This window comes from Molossus molossus, unplaced genomic scaffold (assembly GCF_014108415.1).
Source record: "Molossus molossus isolate mMolMol1 unplaced genomic scaffold, mMolMol1.p scaffold_m16_p_33, whole genome shotgun sequence".
In the NCBI taxonomy this organism is placed as follows: Eukaryota; Metazoa; Chordata; class Mammalia; order Chiroptera; family Molossidae; genus Molossus; species Molossus molossus.
The window spans coordinates 522363-545539 of NW_023425370.1; the positions used below are offsets into that span (position 1 = coordinate 522363).

The 23177-nt window shown below is 53.6% G+C and overlaps 3 protein-coding genes and 1 pseudogene across 4 annotated transcripts; all 4 read right to left on the reverse strand.

The window, feature by feature from the left end:
• Positions 1–49: 49 nt before the first annotated feature.
• LOC118643333 (cytochrome c1, heme protein, mitochondrial) lies at positions 50–2488 on the reverse strand. Of its 2 annotated transcripts, none has more exons than XM_036281345.1 (7): positions 2341–2488; positions 1516–1712; positions 1305–1431; positions 1054–1211; positions 807–967; positions 457–557; positions 50–355 (listed from the first exon to the last, which is right to left on the reverse strand). In XM_036281345.1, the coding sequence occupies exons 1-7, from the start codon at positions 2467–2469 to the stop codon at positions 251–253; spliced, it is 978 nt and encodes a 325-aa protein (XP_036137238.1). In that variant the 5' UTR covers positions 2470–2488; the 3' UTR covers positions 50–250. The 2 variants fall into 2 exon arrangements, with proteins under 2 accessions (XP_036137238.1, XP_036137239.1); XM_036281346.1 differs by lacking the exon at positions 2341–2488 and adding an exon at positions 1786–1813 and having other exon boundaries at positions 1516–1708.
• Positions 2489–7192: 4704 nt separating this feature from the next.
• On the reverse strand, positions 7193–10598 carry GPAA1 (glycosylphosphatidylinositol anchor attachment 1). The gene is made up of 12 exons (XM_036281347.1): positions 10425–10598; positions 10016–10195; positions 9819–9930; positions 9502–9649; positions 9322–9423; positions 9031–9227; positions 8758–8954; positions 8516–8669; positions 8256–8357; positions 7918–8108; positions 7667–7837; positions 7193–7524 (listed from the first exon to the last, which is right to left on the reverse strand). The coding sequence occupies exons 1-12, from the start codon at positions 10496–10498 to the stop codon at positions 7281–7283; spliced, it is 1872 nt and encodes a 623-aa protein (XP_036137240.1). The 5' UTR covers positions 10499–10598; the 3' UTR covers positions 7193–7280.
• A 1140-nt stretch (positions 10599–11738) lies between these two features.
• Positions 11739–13924, reverse strand: EXOSC4 (exosome component 4). The gene is made up of 3 exons (XM_036281348.1): positions 13693–13924; positions 12222–12428; positions 11739–12126 (listed from the first exon to the last, which is right to left on the reverse strand). The coding sequence occupies exons 1-3, from the start codon at positions 13861–13863 to the stop codon at positions 11767–11769; spliced, it is 738 nt and encodes a 245-aa protein (XP_036137241.1). The 5' UTR covers positions 13864–13924; the 3' UTR covers positions 11739–11766.
• Positions 13925–16377: 2453 nt separating this feature from the next.
• Positions 16378–19878, reverse strand: LOC118643253 (annotated as a pseudogene).
• Positions 19879–23177: the final 3299 nt, after the last annotated feature.

Below are 23177 nucleotides of genomic sequence, written 5' to 3' on the forward strand. Positions count from 1 at the left end.
CCAGGGTCCCCAGAAAACTGCACTCCCATCACACAATAGCGCAAAGGTGTCCATTGAGAAAGTTAATTTATTTTCATGATAGAGGCTGAAGGATCTGGAGCTCAAGCCCGGTTTCCTTCCCCTCTCCCATCTTGTCCCAGAGGAAGAGGGGCTTGGCCAAGAGGGCCAGCTGGGGTCTGAAGAGACCCAGGGTGGCTCCTTGGCTTGAGGGCCCATTCAGTCAGGACAGCAAGCAGACCTTGGGGCAGGGTCACTTGGGTGGCCGATATGCCAGCTTCCGGCTCTTCAGGACTGACCACTTATGCCGCTTCATGGCGTAGATCAAAGGCAACAGCAAGCTCATCATCATCAACATCTGGGGATGAGGCAGGCTCAGAGAAGGGAGGCAGAAAGGACCCCCCGCCTGCCTGGTTCCCAGCCCCTCCCTCTGCCGTGCCCCTTGCCCAACCCTTTCACCTTGAGACCCATGCGTTTTCGATGGTCATGCTCTGGCTCAGATGCCCAGCGCAGGAAGGTACACACATCCTTGGCTACCTGGGACATGGTAGCTGGGGTGCCTAGACCAAGGACAAGTGGTGAGGGCTGCCCTTGGGGCCCTTAGTCCTCAGAGCATCCCCTCCATGGTAGATGGGTTCCTGCCTAAGGCTTCAAAAGGGGTGGGACCCCCTCAGCACCAATGGACAGAGCTGTGAAGATTGCCCACAAGCCTCCTCACACAGTGCCCCAACCAAAGAGAACCCAGGGAAGCATCCAGATGGTGGGGAAAGTAGGGCCCAGTTAGTCCACCATCAGGGTTGGGGCCTCACCATCATCAAACTCCAAGACCTCGTCGTAGATGGGAGGGGCCATGCCAATGGCCTGGCCAGGGAAGTAGGGGTTGAAGTAGAGGCCTTCTCGTAGTACCACCCCGGTGGGTGGCTCACAGTAGCCGGTGAGCAGAGAGAAGACATAATCTTCACCACCGTGCCTGAGACCAGATCGATGCCTCCTCAGCCTCTGGCATGAATTGGACCTTCCTCCCCTCCCTCCACCCCCTGCAGGAAGCCAGTGTACCTAGCACGCACGATGTAGCTGAGGTCAGGAGGCACTGCTCCATTGTTGGCTGCTCTGGCGGCCTCAGGGTTGGGGTATGGTTTGGGGAAGTAGTCAGACAGCTTTCCTGGTCGCATGAACATCTCCCCATCATCATTGGGACCGTCCTGAATCTCCACCTGCCACCCAGAGCATCATCACAACCCTGCTGTCAGTCCTCCCAGTGGGAGCCCCAACCCCTGGGTCCTTTGCAGTATCCCCAGGTTCCCCACCTCTTCAGCCAGGGCCTTAGCTTCTTCTTCAGTGTAGCACACGCCTACCAGGTGGCGGTAAGCCACGTAGTCCATGCTGTGGCAAGAGGAGCACACCTGCTTATATACCTGGAAACCCCTCCGGATGCTAAGGGAAAAGGGAAAAGGTTAGTGGTGCTGTGGATCCCACCCTACCCAGTCCACCAAACCCCCCAGCCAACCAGCCGCACACCTGGTGTGGTCCAGGGAAGAGAGGAGGCCGCGGTGGGACCACGGATAGTTAGGGGGGTGCAGCTCCAGGTCGCTAGCACTCACGGCAGAATGCAGAGCCACAGCCAGTCCTGCACCCCCTGCCGCCAGCATGCCCAGCGCTGACAGCATCACTTTCCGGCCCCGGGACAGACCAGACTTCGACGACAAGGACACTGCCTGCAAGAGCCCCGATCAGCACCTGCCTGAACACCACCCAGCCCGACCTGGGGATCTGACTCTCGGCGCCTACCTCTCCCACTCATCACCCAGCACTGGCCACCTCCTGGGGGTCGCCAAAAGCACACTCTGCGCCACTGCCCGCCCCACTCATCCGCGCCGCTGACCCCGCCACCGTGAGTCCACCCTGAGGACGGGATGTAAGGCGTGTCCTCGGATCCTGGGCCGGATCACGCCGAAGAGCGCGGGTGTGCGGGGGCAGGCCAAGGTCACGGCAGCCGGCCGAGGTCAGGCTGAGGTCACTTCGGGACGCGGGCCCAGTCCGGTAGGCCCGAGCGGGAGTGGGCTTGGAAGCGCCCCCGGGGAAGGCCCTCAGCCCCGACCCGACCCGGCAGCGAGCCCGCCCCACCACTCCCAGGCTCGGCACGAGGCGCTTCGGCTGTTCGGAGGAGTGGGCACGCAGCCCTGCTCCAGGGAGGCACCTAGGCCAGCAGGCAGCGGAGGCGCGGCAGGGGCGCCGGGTGGCCGAGACCACTGCCCCGCTGGCTGGCCCGCGCCCGGAGGCTCCCCGCCGTGACCTTCACGGGCTGCGGGGCCGCGCGGCGGCCGGGTCCGGGCCAGCGCTCACCTGAGGCGTCCGCAGCGGGAGCTGCCCGGGCCGTGCGCCGCACAGCAGACCCCGGGCCCGCGCGCCGGGCAGCCCCGCGCTCCGCGAGCCCAGCACTGCCCCGCGAAGCGAAGCCGCCGCCGCCGCCATCTTTGGCCTCTTCAGCGCGGCGGCCGCCCTCCCGTCGGCCCCTGCGTCGCGACGGGAGCTTAAAGCTCGCGATAGCCGGGAGCAGGGGGCGGGGTTGGGGTCTGTCTGTTGGCGCCGAGGCACCGCCTCGCGACGCCGCTCGAGTTGTCGTGGAAACCGACGGTTGGGCGGTCCCGTTGAGTCTCCCTGTTGCCGTGACAACGATCAACTACCCGGGTTTCCTCTTGCTGGTCTCTGGGCTCAGCGGAGATGCGCCCCCCATGCCCGGACTAGCCGGTCTGGAACCAGGCCGTCTCCAAGGCCATCGCGCTTTCGTCCATGGCACGTCCAGACCGGGCGCGGGTGGCAGCGGACCCCGCTCCTCCGGACTGAGGGCAGACAGGCCGCCCAGCGGGGTAGGCCGGGGCCTCACGCCCGGTCCTCCCGCACTGCCCCGCGGCCACAGGCCGGGTCCCCAGGGACTACCAGGCACATACTGCGTCCGGAGGAGCATGGCAGCCAAGGTCCCTCAAGCAATCCCCGTCGCCAGTGAAGGTGAAGGAGTAAGGACCTCGGAAAACGTGCTTCCCTGTCTCCTCACATAAGAGCAAGGGAGAAACTAGCAATAATTGGCAGTCAACTTCTTCGGAACTCTGGAAATTAATCAAAGGTAACGTTGACCTTAAAAATAAAACATCCTTTTTTTTTTAAACCCTCACCCAAGAGTATTTCTCCACTGATTTTTAGATAGAGTGAGAGGGAGGGAGGGAGGGAGACATCCAGGTGAAAAAGAGACATCACTTGGTTGCCTCCCTTGAGGAGGAATCGAACTTGTGACTCTTCGGTCCCCAGGCAGCCACTCCAACCGTTGAGCCAAGGGTAAAATATCCTTTTTTTTCTTCCCAGGTAAAAAGTGGGTTCATGCGAGAATAGCAGAGAACTGTAATTCAGTACAAGACTGCAACAGCAAAGACTAGAGATAAGTCCAGCAAACAAAGGAGGAACTTTAGAGAGGCAAAGGAGGAAGCTGGGAGGGGCAGTTTTTTGTTTTTGTTTTTAATCCTCACCTGAGGACATTTTTCCATCTTTTGTTCAGGTAGAGTGGGAGGGAGAGAGAGGAACAAAGAGAGAGAGAGAAACTTCGACGTGAAAGGGACACATCGAGTGGCTGCCACCCGTACAACCGACCAGGGCCGGGGACAAACTGCAACCGAGGTACATGCCCTTAGCGGGAACCGAACCCGGGTCTCTCAGGACCGCAGGCTGACGCTCCAACCGCTGAGCCAAACCGGCCAGGGCGGGAGGGGCAGTTTTGAATGAAAATCCATTGGAGGAAATGGAGAATTCAGCATAGTGCCGGTTCCTCACTGGCTGAGTTCATGAAAGTTGAAAGCATTATCATTAACGGCCCCCGGCCAAAAGAAACAACCCAGATATCCCTCACTTGATAAATGCATAAACAAAATGTGTGGCAGGTCCATGTAGTGGAATATTCAGCTGTACAAAGGAAGTACTGACACTTGGACAACATGGATAAATCTTGAGAACATTGTGCTAAGTGAGAGAAGCCAGTCACAACAGATGACATATACTATATGATGAGTTCACTGACAGGGAAGTCCAGAGGAGGCAAATCTATAGAGGCAGGCAGATTTGTGAGGCCAAAGGAGGTGTTGCATGCAGGGTGGGAGGTGTTCAAGTTGGGACACAAATTCTTGAGTGACCATGGACATCTAGGAGGTGGAAGTGACATGGATAAGGGCTTCAGAAGAGGGGCCTGGGTGGGACACAGGACCTGAGCATAGGCATGAAGACAGTTGGAGCCTGTGGGAGCAGTTCACAGGTAACTCCATCCTGAGCAGCCCTTGAGCTCCCAACGTTGAAGCCTCAGGTGGAGTGGGTGACTTGGCAGAGGGTCTTAGAGAACACAGAGGAAACCTGGGATACTCAGTGGAGTTGCTGGAGATGTCCCAAGCCCGGGGTAGGCATCAGTGGACAGCCTATTTGTTAGGAGGCTGCTGGGTGGAGAGTGGCCCTCCTGTCTAGGGGTATCCCCAGGCCTCTGCCCTCAACCCATATCACAAGCCATAAGCTGATCTCTAGACCCCTGTGGAAGGCAACAGGTTTACCCTCAGGGCTTCCTTCTGGACCTCCACGATTGTGCTCATGGGGACCTATCCGATTCTTTCCTTTAACAAATACATATGCATATTTTACTCTGTACCAGGCTCTGTGCTGGAAAAGTGGCAGGACATAAAGTCCCTGCCTCCATCGTGCTTCTCTTCTGGGGCATGGAAGGCAAGTAACTACTAAGTAATAATTATCAACAAAACAGACACCCACATACTTCTAAATCCATCCAGCTGGTGCCACGTTAGAGTCCCCATATAGGTTGGGTTCAGTGATTGCCCCTTTTGTATTGGTTGGAAGTAGATCAGAGTGTCAGAAAATGCCAAATAAAAATGGCTTAAACAAAGTAGAGACTTCTTGCCAATGAAGCCCAATTTAGCAACCTGGGGCTGCTGTGATGGCTCCTGATCATCAGGAAGCCCCCTCATCATCTGCCTCCACCTTCTACTGGGCTGTACCTCACTTCCCAACCATCACTCCCACATTACCGTGGGCAGGAGCTGGGCTGTGAAGGGCAGTCTGCACATCTCAGATAAGCTGCCCTTGAAACTGCTGCTCATATCCTGTCAGCCATAACACAGTCACATGGTCACACCTGGCTGCACAACAGACTGGGCGCGTCTATGCAGGGTGGCTTGTGCTTATGTCAAAATCGGGGCTCTATGATTATGGAGAATTGATATTGGGGAAGAAGTTGCTACACTGGCGCCTTCAAAGAAAAGTGTTTAGGATTTTATATTCATCCATTTTACATCTGACCTACATCTTTACCATCTTTTTCTTAAAAAAATTAAGAGACAGTAAAAATCAACAGAAATGCTGACTCCCTAACAAATCAACTTTGTCATTCCCTTGGTCCCGCTTCAACTCTGTGTACAGCCAGGGAGAGTTCTGCATGGGCAAGTTCAGACATAATTGAGATGATGTTTTAGCTTTTGTCCCCACTCGTATGTTCCATGATTTAATGTATTTTTGTGACATGTTTAAATGACTGCCTAAGTCCAATTAAAAATGGCTGATTGAGCCCTGGCCAGTTTGGCTCAGCGATTAGAGCGTTGGCCTGCAGACCGGAGAGTCCCAGGTTCGGTTCCCGCTGAGGGCACGTACCTTGGTTGCAGTTTGTCCCTGGTCCCCGTTGAAGTTGTGTGGGAGGCAACCACTCCATGTCTCTCTGATGTCGGTTTCCTTCTTTCTCCCTCTCTCCCTCCCGCTCTATCTGAAGATAAATGCAAAATGTCCTCAGGTGAGGATAAAAAAAAAAAAAGAAAAGAAAAAAAAGAATGGCTGATTGAGCCTGGCCAGTGTGGCTTAGTGGACTGAGTAACCATCCCATGGATTAAGAGGTCCCGGGTTTGATTCCCGGTCATGACACATACCTGGGTTGCAGGCCCGATCCCCAGTGGGGAGCATGCAGGAGGCAGCCTATTGATGTTTCTCTCTCACATCTGTTTCCGTCTCTTTCTCTAAAAAAATCAATAAAAACATATACATGTATATTTTTTAAATCCTCACCTGAGAATTTTTCTCAGTTTATCTTCAAATGGAGTGGGAGGGAGGGAGGGAGAGAAACATCAATGTGCAAGAGACACACTGACTGGCTGCCTCCGCACGACCCCACCAGGGCTGGGGACTAACCGCAATCGAGTTATGTGCCCTTGACTGGAATCAAACCTACGACTCATTGGTCCACGGGCCGATGCGCTGAGCCAAACTAGCCAGGACAAAAACATATTTTTAAAAAATGGCTGATTGAGTCCTGGCCAGTTTGGCTCAGCGGTTAGAGCATTGGCCTGCGGTCCAGAGAGACCCAGGTTCGGTTCCCGCTAAGGGTGCATACCTCCATTGCAGTTTGTCCCCAGCCCTGGGGCCCTAGTTGGTCATACAGGTGGTAGCCACTCAATGTGTCCCTTTTACGTCGATGTTTCTTTCTCTCTCTCTCTCTCTCCCTCCCACTCTATTTGAACAAAAAATGGAGAAATGCCCTCGGATGAGGATTAAAAAAAAAAATTTTTTTTTTTTAAATGGCTAATTGAGGCCAAAGTTCGGCTAGAAGGGATTTTGTATTACATGCCAGCCCACAAGGACAGAGAGCACAGGAGACCATGACACAGTGGAGACAGATGACCCCATGGATTGTCTGCTTCTGGGTGTACTGGGCGGGCTCCAATGCCCTGCTCATCATGGGTACCTGGCCTTGTTCAGCTCTGCCAGGTGTTCCTCTTTGCTCCATCCTAAGCCCACACCAAGGCCCTGGCCTTGGCTGGGCACCCCACTCCCCACAACTAAGCCTCCTCTGCAGGGCTCCAGCCCCAGTGCTGACTACGATGGCTCTGTGAGGTCTCTGGGTGCCTCAGCAGGATGCTGTCAGACACGCAAGCCCTGTCCAGTTTTCTCTTACCCAGCACTGTGCCTCCCACAGCACTGGACTGTGATGTGCAGAAACCTCCAGGGCTGCGAGTGCTCCTGGCCGGCAGAGATGCCGTCTAGTTAGCGGACAAGGGCGGTGCCCTCCCAGAAGGAGCTGCGTGGGAATGCCAAGCCCTGTAGGCACAGCTTCTGCCCCACAGGCCCTGGAAACCACACAGACAGTGGAGAGCAGGCCAGGAGCACAAAGGCAGCTGAAACAAGATACCTGTTTATTTCCCAGGAAGGAGAATATGGGGGTGTTTGGGGGGGTTCCCACCACAGTCTTCAAGCCGACGTCACTTCCAGAAGAGAACATTCCAGAAAAGCAGCCAGCAGGGGTAGAGACCCAGAGCCAGCAGAGGGAAGAGCAGGGCACCATAGGTGTGGTGTTCCAGCACGCCCTGCGCCAGAGCTGCCAGGAAGAGCTGCCAGCCTTCAGCCAGCGACAGCGGTGCCTCTTGTAGCTCCCGCCACAGGAATACGCTGCCCAGGAGTGTGGCTGCTGGGCTTGTCAGCACCAGTAGGGCAGCATAGAGTGGCCTGGGTGGAGGAAGAGGGTCAGGGTGGGCTCTGAGTTGGGGGCACAAGCAGTAAGTTAGGGTGGAAGGGTACTGTGTGAGGACAGAGTCTGTGGTGAGGAGCATCGGCCCTGGGGGTGGCAGAGGGGCTGACCAGCACATACCTGGGCCCACAGGGCTCAGTGAGCGCAGCAGCAGGCACCATGGTGGCAGCCAGCAGGAAGCCCAGTGAGAAGTTGGTGAGGGTAATGCAGGCCAGCTGTAGTGCCAGGTAGATCAGAGCTACCAGCTTCAACGCCATCCAGCCCCTGTCTGGAGCCTGTGTGCTCACCACACTGCAAGGCAAGGGGCTCAGAGGCAACTGCTGCATATCTAGGGTGCCCCCTGCCTGTGCCCACCCAGCCCAGCTCCTCACCGGTGGGTGTTGTGTGGAAGGGCCAGGCCAGCTGCATAGATGGCCAGTAGCGTCAGCACCACAGCCTCAGCCTCGGCCACGGGGAAGTGCTGGGTGGCCACATGTTGGCCCAGCACTGGTAGGACGTAGAGGGCCAGGCCCATGGCCTGTGAGATTAGCAAGGGGGCCACAAGGGAAGCCAGCCCCATACCCTGCAGGGCACACAGGCAGTTGGAGATGGGCGCCAGGGGAGCCCAAGGATCCTCACCATGACCCCACCAGTTGAGAATGAGTGGCAGCAATAACCACCCCCGGGATTCTAGAAGCCCATTCCAAGAGCAGAAGTGGGGAACCATCACCTGTGTTGGAGGAAGGGGAGGACTGGATCCAGAGACCGCCCCAGCTTCCTTAGGGCCCAATCCAGCCTCGGCCTCATGCAAGTGCATCCACAGTTCCAGAGCGTGGCATAGTCAAGGACTCAGACAAGGTGTGATGGGATCTGCCTGGTAGGGAACCCAGGGCTCACCCCCACTCCCTCACCCTGAGGATTGGGGGCTCTCCCTAGCCTAGAGGGAACCTGAGACTGGGCACAAGTAGACAGTGGGGGTGCAGAGGATATCTTGAGACCAAGGACCAGGAGCAAGAAGCCAGCAGCAGGCATGTAGAGGCCGATGGAGACAAAGCGGGAGAGAGCGGGGAGCAGGTAGAAGAAGAAGGACTGGTGCAGACGCTCCAGAAGGTGGTTGAGCTTTCGGAACATACCTTCCAGAGTCCTGCCGGTGAGAGGCAGGGTCAAGGCTAGCCAGGGCCCCAGGCACCCCCCCAACCCGAGCATGGAAAGGGAGGACCAGAGCCACTTACTTGCCCACTGCCACCAGGTCATACTTATACTGGCGGAAACTATTGATGCCACGGAGAGTTAGAGCCTCCACACGGTAACGCAGGAAGAGGCCATGGGGACCGTGGGGGCGGCCGGAGGCCTGCTGCAGAACCATGAGCAGCAATGTCTGCAGACCCTGTAATGGCCCATCTATCGATGTCCAGTCCTGGGGCTGCAACTTTGAGGGTTTGGAGATGGAGTCAGATAACTGCCCCAACACACAGGCCTTGCATCCCCCACACAGACGGTCCTACCTTGCCCTGAAGTGTGCACAGCAGCCCTCCTTTCTGGCAGAAGGTCTGGAAGAGGTTGAGCAGGTCAAGGTTGGGCAGCTGCCCATTGAGTCCCTCCACGGCCACATCAAGGCTAGTGATCACATCACTGTTCAGCTCCAGGGCCACAGCTGCCTGAATGGCCCCAGCCCGGCCCTGCAGAGGGGATGACTGCATGCCTGTAGGAGCAGGTGAGTGAGCTACCTATGGGGGGGGACAGGGCTGGTGAGAACAATGGCCTGAGAGAGGGGCAGGGAGGGCAAGAGCACCCACCAGTGACGTTGACATCGTGGTAGGCTTCAAGCCAAGCCTCTGTGCCCAGAAGGTCATGTTCTGTCACCAAGAAGATGATGTCTTTGGCCCAGTAAATCTGCCCTGAAAGCCAGAAGCAGGGTCAGTAGGACCTGAGGCAGTGGCCAAACCCTCCCTTGCCAGGAGTAGCCTGAGACTCACCCCGAAAGTGGGCAGCTAGTGCCAACAGCAGTCCCACAGCCTGGCTGTTGGTGGAGTCAGGGCCACAGGGTACGGTGAGAACCAGAGACTCAGTGTTGGCAGCACGTGGGGCCCGCAGAATGCCGTACACGTTGGTGCCAGATACCACCTGCGTGCAGTATTGGTGGGGAAGCTCCAGTACGACCCCACTCTTAGCCGGCTGGAGCCTCTCCCCTTTTGGCCATAAAATGCCCATCAGGGAATTTCCTGGCCCCAAGCCACCCCCATTAAGGTGCTCTTTGGTCCCAGCCTCCCCCCACCCCCCGCCCCAACAATACATAGCGCTCGTGGATCTCATCTGGAAAGGGCAGTTTCCTGGAAAAACTCTGTGTGTAGACCTCCAGCCCCACTGACCGCATCATCCGCTCCAGCCAGGCCACTGGCAGAGCCCTAGAGGGACAAGACAGCCCCCTGAGTAGAACTCCCTGGCCCTGACCACGACTGCATCCCTCGCACTCATGGCTCCACCACTCACCCCAACTTCCTGCGGTGGGCAGCGAAGTCCCGGGCAAAGCCCCGGGCACGGTCTCCGCTGGCAAACTGCTCCTCCACCATGGTGGAGCCCATGGCGTTCTCCGACATGTAAGTGCGCTGGGTCAGCGGCGGGAAAGCCAGCGCCAGGAACCAGGCGATGCCGGCCACGTAGCTCAGCACACTGCGGGGAAAGGGGACGAAGCCGACCGCAGAGCGTTAGCGGGTCCTGGGAGTCCGGCCTAACCTCTGCACCGGGGGTCGGGGGCGTGTCCGAGGGACCTGGACGCGGGGTCCCTGCACCAGGGGCTCGGACGGGAGAGCTGAGCCCTGGGCCTCACGCCCAGAGTGATGCCGACGGGCGGGAGCGGCCGCGGGCAGCTGCAGCCCCGACCCTCGGGCCCCGCCCTCACCAGAGCGGCGCGTTGAGGCGCAGAACCAGGCGGACAAGCGCGCGCCGCCGCACCGGGTCCGACAGGAGGCCCATGGCGGGCGGCGCCGGGACCGCGTCCCCGCCGCCAGCTAGGGCCGCGCAGCCGGGCGACCGCTGCCGTAACACACTGGGCTGCGCGCCCGCCCGCAGTTCCGGTCCCGGCGGCCCTCGGCAGCCACGCACGCGCGGTACCTGCCCGCTCCGCAAGGCCGCTGCGCATGCCCGGGGCGGAGGGGGTGTGGTGGGAGCAGGTCTAGGGGCGGGGCTCCCGGGCGGAGGGCGCCGAAGAGCAGTGAGGACGAGCGGCCGCTGTCCCGGTTCATCCGGGCAATGAGAAAGCTCCGCTCAAAGGCTCTTAGGAGCATCAGAGAAGGGTGATGAATTAGGCAGGTGAGTGGAAACCCGGAGGCTGCTACGGGAAATGACAGGTCTGAGTGCCGGTGGAGTGGATGAAGTAAGGGGGCTTCTGCGGACCCAGAGGCCAAGGCTTTGCTGTCGGTCACATGGCAGTGGGTGCCTGCGTGGAGTCAGTGTGAGCCCAGCACTGAGTCTTCGGGGTCAGAAGACCATAGGGAGGAAGGTGCAGATGGTACTACTAGTCAAAACGGGTTTCAGAGGAGCTGGGGAGCACTCCTGTCCAGGCTGGGAGGTGCCTGGGATTTTAGGGGAGAAGCAGCCTCTGGGTGTGGATGGCAGGGGCTGGTGGTCAGGGGTCAGGTAGGTCTGAGAGCAGGAGGTGGAGGAAGCAGGAGTCTCCCGGAGAACAGTGGTGGGGAGAGGGTAGTGTCTGTTTTCCACTCAGGGTGGGTTAGAATTGAGGAGAGAAAACTCCAGGTGAAACTGTGCCTATTGTGCTTTCGGAGCCCAAGGTAAGCAGGACAGGCCCAAAGAGTTCTTAGGGGAAAAGGGGCCATGTAGTTGAAGCCATAGTCCCATAGACGTGGGCCGCCACATCTCCATGCTGGGTACCCATAGCCAGCTGAGTTCTCCCTCAGCCTTTGTGCTCGAGGCCCTGCATGTACTGGGGTGAGGATAACAGACTCCACAGTCTAATGGCCTGACTCAGTCTGCCAGGCCACATCTCACCGCTTGGCTGCCTTGAACCCTTCTGGGCACAGGATGCTCTCTCCACCCAGGGACACACTCCCCCCATCACCTTCTTCAGTATTCAGATACCGAAGCTGCAAGAGGTATGGAGTTCATGTGTGGGGGAAGGTCCTTAGTCACCCCCACAAGCCACCAGGCCAAGCTCTGAGAGTAAGATCTACTATGGGGAGATCAAAGTACAGTGGACTTTATTCTGGGCATGGGTGGTGGGATGCTCAGTCTCCCAGCAAGATAGAGGCCTCACGTACATGCTGCCGGACCACACGGTCCAGCAGGGTGTGCACATCTCGGGCAGCCTGGGCAGCAGCCTCTAGCACCTGCTCCAGGTGGTCCTCATGCAGCCTGGCATCCATCTCAAGCAGTGCGATCTGGCCTGAGGCCGGCAGCAGGGCCAGGGCCAGCTGGGGGCCACCAGCAGCTTCCTCTACATGGCTGAGGTCCGCCAGAGCTGTGCCATCCACAAAGCCAGCTGAGCAGGCACACACAAAGTCCCGCATCGGTATCCCAGCATCCAGTACTGCCAGCGTGGCTGCATTCACACAAGCCGCATAGGTCCCACCATCTGCTTGCAGCACCTGCAGTGGCATAAATTCATTAAGCCTAATCCCTCATCCCCCCCACACCCTCCATCCTACTCCTCTCCCCAGGTTGAGGGTTGCTGCCTGCTAACCTGCACATAGATGTCAATCTGGGAGCGTGGGTGCAACTGCGTAAGGATGGCTGCCTCGAAGGTCTGACGCAGCTGCAGACCCATCTCGCAGGACTTCCGGTCCCCATGTGGCCGCCGCTTGCGCTCACCTGTGCTGAAGGTTGCAGAACTGTGCTGACAGTTTACCAGGGCCCTGTCGGGTAGGGCTCGTGACCGGGAGCCCCGGATCTGGGGGATAAAGGACAAGTGAGCCAGGCCTACTCCTCTCAGCTCACACTACCCCTTCCTCTGGCTCAGGCCCTGAACCTCAGCCTCCCTCCACTCCCTCTCCCTCCAACATCCCAACAAGCACAACTACTTTACCTCCAAAACATAGCCTGATGGAAGGCCACATGAACAATCTAAGCCACCATCGCCTCTAGGTCTTCTCTCTCTTAACAGGTCTCCCTGTTTCCATCCTTGCCTCATTCCTTTCCAACCCATTTTCCATTTGTAGCCAGAGCCAGTCTGCTTACACACACCAAGTCTGATTCTGTCTCCTCTATACAGCCACATACTTCCAAAGGTTTCCTGTCAGATAAAATCCTAAATCTTTTCCCCAGTCTACAAAGCCCTGAGTTCGTGGCTCCCCAGAAACCCTTCCATCTCATTTGGAATTATTCATCTTACCCACTAGTGGTGTTTCCGCTCCAAAGAGGTGCCCTGCTTGTTTCCACTCCCTCTGGCCTTTGCCCTCTTAGCTCCCTCCCCCAGGGAAGCTGGGCTCCTAGACTCACGCAGGGAGCAAACATTTTTTTCAGCACTGTGCGGTAGCAATAAAACTAGGGGGGGTTAAAGGCCCTGGTCCTGGCCGTTTGGCTCAGTGGTTGAGCGTCAGCCAGTGAAACAAAGAGTCGTGGGTTTGATTCTGGTCAGGGGCACGTACCTCGGTTGTGGTTCATTTCCTGATCAGGTCGTGCGGGAGGCAACTAGTCGATGTGGCTCAATCACATCGATGTTTCATTCTGTTTCTCTCTCCCTCCCACTCCATCTAATGATAAGTAGAATATCCTTGGGTGAGGAATTAAAAAAAAAAAAGTCCATGTGCGCACGGAGCTTATGTTAGTGGGAAGACAAAGGATGAGAAAGAGACGTTAAATTGGTGTCAGAAATGACAAGTGCAGAAAAGCAGGGAAGCGTTGTAGGGGACGGAGCTTGACACGTGAATTAGGTGGTCTGGGGAGGTGCCATCCAGACGGTGAAGTCGGAGTAGAGGTGAGGAAGCGTTTGAGGAAGACCAGAGAGGAGTGCAGGGGGCAGGGACAGGTGAAAAAGACGGGGACCACAGTGCATCACAGTGTAAGGATTTTGGCTTTTACTCCAATTGAGCCGCGGCCACAACACATGCCGCGTAAATGGAGACGCGCGGGGCCCGTCGCCTCCTGGGCCTCTTTTCAGCCTGGCGGCCGCCGCCCACCCCCACACGTGGTCCGGCTCGCGCAAGCCCACTCGCCTCGTGCGGCCCGTAGACCACGGCCAGGGCCTTGGTGTTGCCCTGCTCGATGTAGGCCGAGCCGTCGGCCTGCGAGAACACGCCCATCCGCGCCTGGATCTTGCGCAGCTCCCCGGCGCGCCGCCCGTCCACCCGGTAGCCCTGGTCCGACAGGAGCTCTAACCCCGCCATGCCAGCCACCGGCCACTAGACGCCCGCCTCCCGGAGAACTACGGCTCCCGGCGACACTAAATGCCCCCACTTCCGACGTCTCAAGGTTTCCGCTTTCCGGCGGTCCGGCTCCCTACTTCTGGCCTCAGAATTACGGTTCCGGGAAGCTCTGATTCCTCACTTCCGGTCTCGGAGAACTTTGCTTCCCGGCGGCGCCGCTTCCCTCACTTCCGGTCCCGGGGAACTTGGGCAGTGTCGGGGGCGCCGGAGGGAGGGCTGTGCCCGAGCCCGCCAGGGTGGACGCCCGCCGCGGCGGAGGCCCGGGCCCAGGTCGCCCGCGCCCGGCTCGTCTTTGCTTGTGTTTGGATCCGGTGTCCCCTTGGAGGCCCGCGAGCGTACATGCGTCGGTGCGCCCAGGCGGAGGCTCACGTTCTCTTCTGACCGCTCGGTGTGCGTTCGTTCCCTTGAAAACAGACACGTGATTTTTGTATCACACATACACACGGTCACCTTCCTTTTAGAGCAGTTTTACTTCTCCACGTTGGTTTGGTTCTTCTCCCCGCACACATCCCCTCCCATTTACCTTATCCTAATACATGGTGATTTCCATGTTTTTCTCCGTGCTCACCTAATTGCGTACAAATTACACGCAAATACAGGAAGTTGTACGTGTACAGACATAAGGTAGCTTTTGGAACTCACATTATTTAAAACATTTTTTTTCTTTATTGATTTTAGAGAGAGGAAGGGAGAGGGAGACGAGAGATGGAAACATACATGAGAGAGAACGTCTGTTGGCTGCCCCCCTGCAGGCCCCCCACTGGGGGTCAGGCCCACTCCCTGGGTTTTTGTCCTGACCGGAAACGAACTGGCAACCTCTTGGTGCATGGGTCCACACTCAACCACTGAACCACACTGGCCGGGCTGTTATTTTTTTAAATAGGATCATTTCATGCACTTTTTTTTGGTATTTCAAATATTCTAGGTAGAAAAACATTTTTTTTTATCCTCACTTTAAGACATTTTTTCATTTTTTGTTCAGATAGAGTGGGAGGGAGAGAGAGAAAGAGAGAGAGAGAGAAACATCCATGTGAAAGGGACACATCGAGTGGCTGCCACCCACACGACCCAACCAGGGCCGGGGACAAACTGCAACCGAGATAACGGGCCGTAGCAGGAACTGAACCCAGGTCTCTCTGGACCGAAGGCCCACACTCTAACCGCTGAGCCAAATCGGGCAGGGCCTAAGTAGCAAAAACTTTTATTGTTCTGACCCTGATTACAAGTCACATGGCCAAGAACGACTAAAAAAGGAGATTCAGGAGCATGTAAAAAAAACTACAGCACCTTACAAATATCCTAGAAAGGTAGGTATTCTAATTATGATGAATATTTACTTAGTGTTCTGGAAATTTTAAGCTGTTTATTTTTTCTATGTTAATGAACATGCTCCTCAAATATGCCACACACCAAATGTTCTGAACTGAACTAATGACATGGATAAGAATCAGAGCCTTTGAGATGAAATGAAATTCTTAAATTTGTTGGGTCATCTGGCTCACCAGACTTGTAGTAAAGTATTAAATATCAAAAAAAATCTCAGCAGTACCCCTCCTCTCCCATTTTGGTTATTACCCAAATCCCACCCCAATGTGTGTCCTATTCTCTACCTAGAGTTCATAATAGAATGCTATATAATTGACTTTGTCTGAAGATGAAAACTTCTGGGGTAATTTTCTTCCTTTGATACCAACAGGTAGATTTGTTCAAGAGCTGCCAAAGACGGTAAGTGGGAAGACAAAAAGAAATGAACTGAGGCCCTGGCCAGTTAGGCACGTACCTCGGTTGCAGTTTGGCCCTGGCCCTGGTTGGGTTGGGCGGGTGGCAGCCACTCGATGTGTCCCTTTCATGTCGACGTTTCTCTCTCTCTTTCTCTTCCTCTCTCTTCCTCCCACTCTGTCTGAACAAAAAATGGAAAAATGTCCTCAGGTGAGGATAAAAAAAAAAAAAAAAAAAAGAAATGAACTGAGGAAGAATGGGAAACTATTTCAATCCATTCCATTAATTACCACAACATCCATAAAACAAAGAAAAACAAAGAGTGTAGAAACCACAAGATTATGAAGGGGAGAAAAAAATGTGAATAGTATGCTTATAAACTATTGATTTAAAATACCTGTGGTTATACTGCCCTGGCCAGTTTGGCTCAGTGGTTGGAACATCGGCCCGTGGACCAGAGAGTCCTGTGTTTGGTTCCCGCTAAGGGCGCTTACCTCGGTTGCAGTTTGTCCCCGGACCCGGCTGGGGCTGTGTGGGTGGCAACCAGTGGATGTGTATTTCTCACATCAATGCTTCTCTTTCTCTCTTCCTCCAGCTCTATCTGAAGATAAATGCAAAAATATACTCGTGCCCTGGCCAGTTTGGCTCAGCGGTTGGAGCGTCGGCCTGTGGACCAGAGAGACCTAGGTTTGGTTCCTGCTAAGGGCACGTACCTCGGTTGCAGTTTGTCCCCAGGCCTGTTTGGGGTTGTGTGGGTGGCAACCAGTCAGTGTGTCTCTCTCACATCGATGTTTCTCTCTCTCTTTCTCCCACTCCCACCTACTTAAAAAAAACAAAAAAAACTCATAATGTTTGGGAATTTAAGGAACAATCAGAATTCATACATGGACAGAAGACAAAAGTTAGATAGCTGGTAACTGAAATTAGAAGCCTGTGACATTTATTTTCTCTCTTTTCTGGGTTTGTGTGTGTGTGCAAGTAATAGCCCCAGTGTAGTCTACAGAGCTCAGTTATGCTGTCCTTATAACTTACAGCCCTATACCCATTTTTCTCTTTACCACACTAAAAGTCACATTAAAGTAAAAACATAGTTCAGATATAAAGTTCATGAATTCTTCCTTGAAGGTCTGAGTCTCAATGAATGTTTCATAGAAACATTTTCATTTTGGTCACAAACATGGCTTGTTTCTGCAGAACTAAAAGCAAGTGCCCCTGAAGAATGACACCAGATTGTGCTGTTGGCCCTTTTCAAGTGTTTGTTCTCATTTGAAATAACCACGACATTTCCTGTTTTCTCGGTATTTCCCAATAGAGCAACAGTAGAAGGCTTTTCTATGGTTTCGTCCATTAGAAACAAATCTCTTAAACCTTCATCCACACTTGCACAATGCAGTGTCATCTTCCCACTCTCCCAGGGCTCTTGTAGGTTAACTGTAGGAGTGAAGACAGAGGAGAGAACCTTCAGAGAAGAACTTCTCAGCAGGGAGCCATCAGCAGGGAGCCATCAGCAGGTGTAAGCTTTTTTTTTTTTTATCAATAGTGAAGTTCTGTTTTTTTTTCTAGGGGAAAGCTGGGGGACTGGATGAATTCCTTTTAGTACCAGCTAAAGGAAGACTTTTCCCCCAAACTGAAGGATAAGACATACTGGCCTTAACACTTAGAAACATCTGAACTTAGATCTTGGGCTTCTTTTACATTATAAATAGTAGTATGCAGACTTTTACACACAGTCGACTTAGAAGTCTCAGTTGAGGAGTTTCTTCTGTGCCTCCAAAGTTTTCATAACTTAGTGGTTCACATTCTGTGTGTGTGTGTGTGTGTGTGTGTGTGTGTGTACATGCCCCTAGCGGGAACCGAACCTGGGCCTATCTGGTCCGCAGGCCGATGCTCAACAGCTGAGCCAAACTGGCCAGGGTGTGGTTCACATTCTTTAACAACCATTAACCTTGCCCTGGCAGGTTTGGCTCAGCGGTTGGAGCGTTCACCTGCGGTCCGGAGAGACCCGGGTTTGGTTCCCGCTAGGGGCATGTACCTCGGTTGCAGTTTGTCCCCGACCCTGGTTGGTCGTGCGGGTGGCAGCCACTCGATGTGTCCCTTTCACATCGATGTTTCCCTCTCTCTCTCTTCCTCTCTCTCCCTCCCACTCTATCTGTACAAAAAAAAAAAAAAAAGAACCATTAACCTTTCTCCAGCATTAGATGAAGGAGCTAAGTCTGAGTCACTGACGGGAGGTATACAGTCCGTAATTTGCTCAGGCTGAGATGCTGGTAGTAAAGCTGCATCCTCCCAATCAGCCAACATTGGTCAACAGTCAAGAGCAGAACTCATCTCCATATCAGAAACATGATTAACAGATGAAAGGGCTGTTGAAACAAGCACCAATTCTGAACCCATTGTTTGGTATGAAATGCATGATGTTTTTTTTGTTTTTTGTTTTTTTGGTACGTGCCTCTAGTGGGAACCGAACCCGGAACTCTCTGGTCCACAGGCCAATGCTCCAACCGCTGATTCAAACCGGTCAGGTCATGATGTCCATTTTTTATTTGCTTCTGCACAGGTGTCCTGAAGCTGGGACACTGCAACTGCCCTAGAGCAGTAGAGGACTGAGTGTTGGAGAGAGATGAACAGCTCATGACATTGCGGAGACCCACTCTTACATTGCTCTTTAGTTGTAACTCATCTTGCTGTGTCTTGATAGAATTCATACCAACGGACCGCGTTTGAACTTTTTCATGGTTGCCCTGGCCAGTTTGGTTCAGCGGTTGAGCGTTGGCCTGCGGACCAGAGAGTCCTGGGTTTGGTTCCCGCTAGGGGCACGTACCACAAAAAAAACAAAACAAAACAAAAAAGGATTGTGAACTTTTTCATGGTAATGCATTGTATTTTCAGGCTCCCTGTCACATATGCTAGGACCCTGAATGCTACTGTTGCAGGCCGATGTTTCTTCAACTTGATTGGTATTCAAATATCTGGCCAAAATGTCGAGATTCTTCTTAGAGGGAACCTTGTTCAAGGACCTTGTGATTTTCATTAAGCAACCATCCCTGATCATTTTCCAAGCAAGAAGGACAGTATTCCGAGAATCATCCAATCCAGAATGTTCTCGTCCCAAGAATTATAGTCCCACTTCCTGCAGGGCGCCGCTTAGTCCTGGTTTTCTCCTACAGAAAATCTTGTTATTCTGAGATCGATGCAAGAATGTAAGAACAGCCCTGGCCAGTTTGGTTCAGCGGTTAGAGCGTCGGCCTGCGGTCCGAAGAGACCCGGGTTCGGTTCCCGCTAAGGGCACGTACTTCGTTTGCATTTTGTCCCCGGCCCTGGTGGGTCGTGCGGGTGGCAGCCGCTCGATGTGTCCCTTTCGCGTCGATGTTTCTCTCTCTCTCCCTCCCACTCTATCTGTACAAAAATTGGAAAAATGTCCTCGGGTGAGGATAAAAAAAAAAAAAAAAGAATGTAAGAACACAGGTTTAAACAGCTCTTTTATACTCAGACTCCAGGAATCCCCAAGTCCCAGTCGGACCAAGTAACAAATGCACACGATTTTACTTCTCAAGTAGACAGATCTGAAACCCCAGTAAGCAGCAAAAATAATTTGATTCTGTTGCTGAATCTTCTGAATCCATTTACAGAACTGAGATAAGCAAATCTTTAGAGGGACCCCTTCGTCAACTTGAGCCTGTTTTATGCCCGTCAGTTCCTTACAATATTCAGAAATAATTGGATGTTCCTGAGGCTGAACATAAGCGTGGAATTCAGATTCAATCTCTCCAGTTGATGTGTTCAGCAACACTGCTGGAAATTCAATTATTTCCTGGGTTTGGTGGCATTTCCTGTCATTCCAACATGTCAACTCGAAATTCATAACAATTAAGTAGTCAAATAACTGCTTGAATTTGCTTCTTTATTTTATTTATTTATTTATTTATTTATCCTCACCCGAGGACATTTTTCCATCTTTTGTTCAGGTAGAGTGGGAGGGAGAGAGGAACAGAGAGAGAGAGAGAGAAACATGGATGTGAAAGGGACACATCGAGTGGCTGCCACCCGCACAACCGACCAGGGCCGGGGACAAACTGCAACCGAGGTACGCGCCCTTAGCGGGAACCGATCCCGGGTCTCTCAGGACCGCAGGCCGACGCTCTAACCGCTGAGCCAAACCGGCCAGGGCTGAATTTGCTTCTTTCGATTTTCATTTGCTGGTGCAATTGACTTTCTCCTAATGAATTCAAGCTGCCACGCCAATTTCTTGGTCGCCATTCCTGGCACGCCCCATTTCATATATTTTGTGTGTGTTTTTCACTCAAAAAATACCCTATGAAACCCATCTAAATAATTTTGTGAAACTCATTAATATTTTGTTGGCTGCTTGAAACCCATGGGGTAGATGTACCAGCATGTGTCCTGGCACTGTCCCATTGTGTGTGTCTAAGTCCAAAATCGGGGCTCCTTCAAAAGCAGTTACTATTGCTGACCCCTCCTGTGCACCTGGCACACTAACTGGTTTCATTGCACGTCTCTTAATTTTTTTTGTAGAAAACTGGACATTTTAGATGATCTGTTATGGGAGATCTGGGTTACGATTAGTCCGTTTCTCCTGGGGCCTGTTGATGCTGCTGTTTTGTTAGTTTATCAGTCTAGTGGTTTGTCTGGGCCAGTACTGTGAAGTCAGTTCCTCTACAGTGTGCATCTTCTGATGTCACTACTCAGCCCTCCACCCCCACCAGTTCTTATGTTTAAGCCTGGCTTCCCAGAAGTCATATCTTGGTCAACATAGCTTAGGGTTAAATCCTTCTAGGGCAGAGGTTATGCTTAAGATCCCTGAGCCAGTGAGGCACCATCCTTTGCTGATGAATCAGTGTGTGGTTAGGGAAAGATTTCAAGTCTGTCCCCATGTCCAGCTGGTGTAATAGTCTGCAGAACAACCCCCAGCCCCCCAAGACATCTGCGTTTGTTTTTTCTCAGATAGAGTGGGAGGGAGAGAGGAAGGGAGAGAGAGAAACATTGACGTGAAAGAGACACATTGAGTGGTTGCTACCCGCATGACCCAACCGGGGCCGGGGACAAACTATAACTGAGGTATGAGCCCTTAGCGGGAACCGAACCCAGGTCTCTCTGGACCACAGGTCAACGCTCTAACCGCTGAGCCAAACTGGCCAGGGTGACATCTGCGTTCTAATTCCCAAAGGCTGTGAATGTACCTTATATGGCAAAGGAATTATCCAGGAGGGCCCCAAATGTAATCATGAGCATCCTTCTAAGGTAGAAGCAGAGGGTTATTTGGCTACAGGAGAAGGTGAAGGGACCATGGAGGCAGAGATCGGAGTGATGTAGCCACAAGCCAAGGAAGGCTGGATGTTGGATAAGGCAAGGAATGAACTCTCCGGAGCCTCCAGAAGGAACCATCCCTGCTGACACCTTGATTTTAGCCCATAAGACTCAGCTTGGACATCTGACCTCCAGAAATGAAAGAGAATAAATGTCTGTTGTTTTAAGCCTTCAAGTTTGTGGTGATTTGTTCATTGGTAATTTCATAACTTCCCACCCCTGAGATCTTCGTTGTCTTCCACACTCAGCTTCCAGAGAAAGCCCGCCTGGTCAGCCTTGCTGTGGAGCTGCTAGGCCTTCCATTGTGCCTCCTACCTGGCCAGGGGCTGGGGAGCTGGGGCAGGGTGGAAGCCTGATCTGCAGGCGGGTTTGGGGGGATGGCAGGCCTTGTCACCTCAGCTTGCCCTTCCCCGTGGAACCTCTGCCCTGTAACTGGGCGTCCCGTGTTCTCAGCTTCACCCCCTTGGAGTAGAGCTTTCGTGACATGGACCTGGGAATGGGAGGGAACAAGTTCTGCCTCAAATGCGACAGATCCCTGACTTAGTAGACCTTCTCGGGTAAACGCAGTGTGTCCTTCGGTCAATATTCAAGTGAGAGGGTCGCACAGTCCCCCTGGAAGTCCTGCCCCTGCCCCTGCCAGGCTTGGCACAGTCCAGGCTTGGCACAGGCATACTGTCACTTCCACCACACTCCTCTGGTCAGAAATAAGGCACACGGCCAGTTCTCATGGCACAGGATGAGACATGGACCCCCTCTCGAGGGGAGTGCAGCATGTTCATCTTAGGGTGATCGTCTATACCTTCAGCAATGGGAAGGGACTGCTTCTGCCAGGAAGGAGGGCTCATGGGGCTTTGGGAGGGCAAGACTGGAGAGTACCCACTGAAGTTCCCGTCCTGGGTCTCAAGGCACTGACTCTGCTCTGGGAGAGTACACATCAATTCTGCCCCCCCCCCCGCCCCTTTAAGTGTTTTTATTGATTTATTTTAGAGAGAGAGGAAGGGAGAGAGATAGAAACATCCATGTGAGAGAGAAACATGGATGGGCCGCCTCCTGCTCGCCCCCTGCTGGGGATCAAGCCCGCAACCCAGGCATGTACCCTGATGGGGAATCGAACTGGGACCTCTCAGTCCATGGGATGACGCTCCATCCACTGAGCCACACCAGCCGGGCAGTTCTGTCCCTTTTATTGTCAGGTCCTGTGCTTCCTTCATCCAGGGCTGTGCTAGTTTTCTGCTATGTAACAAGTGGCTGAAAACTACATCTGTTAAATCACAGCTCTGTAGGTCAGAAGTCTGGGCACAGTGTGGCTAGAAGTTGGGCTTCAATGACTTTCTAATGTGACTTCCTTTCAGCTGACAGAACTTTCTTTAGTATTTCTCATGAGGTAGGTCTGCTAGCAACAAATCATCTGTCTTTATCTTGGACTGTCTTTATTTCACCTTAATTTCTAAAAGATCCTATTCCCATTGCCGCCTGGCCCACATTGTTTTAGATGAGAAGTTAGGTGTTTGTCTTGTATGTGATGAGTCATTTTTCTCTTGTGACTTTTGTGTTTTTCTCTTTGTCTCTCAATATTCTGACTGTATTCAGCCCCTAGAGGATTCTTGGGGAATCCTACAATGCTCCTGGCATGGAATCTCTTTCACATTTTGCCTCTCTTCCACAGGAAGAGACCTGTCCTTCTGGGGGCACACCTGACTGCATCAGACTAGCCAGGATGATCTCCCTTTATACCTCAGCTGTGCCACATAGCACAACCTAATGTTGGGTGTAAAATTTGTTCTAGTCACACCTGGGATCACGCGGGGCCTGTCCACCAGGCAGGAAACCTTGGGGCTCCCTTAGAATTTTGCCTCCACAGCCCACTGTCCAGCTTCTAGTGGGTCTAAGCCTGTTATTTTGGGGGGTAAGATCTCTCTAGTCTTGTCAGAAATACTCTACTTCATAATCCTGAGAATTAGAATTATTTTCTAATTATATAAACCATTAAAATTGTCACTATTGTCCTGGCCGGTTTGGCTCAGTGGTTAGAGCATCGGCCTGAGGTCCAGAGAGACCCAGGTTCAGTTCCCACTAAGGGCATGTACTTCGGTTGCAGTTTGTCCCCGGCCCTGGTTGGGTCATGTGGGTGGCAGCCACTCGATGTGTCCCTTTCACGTCGATGTTTCTCTCTCTGTCTCTCTTCCTCTCTCTCCCTCCTGCTTTGTCTGAATAAAGAATGGACAAATGGC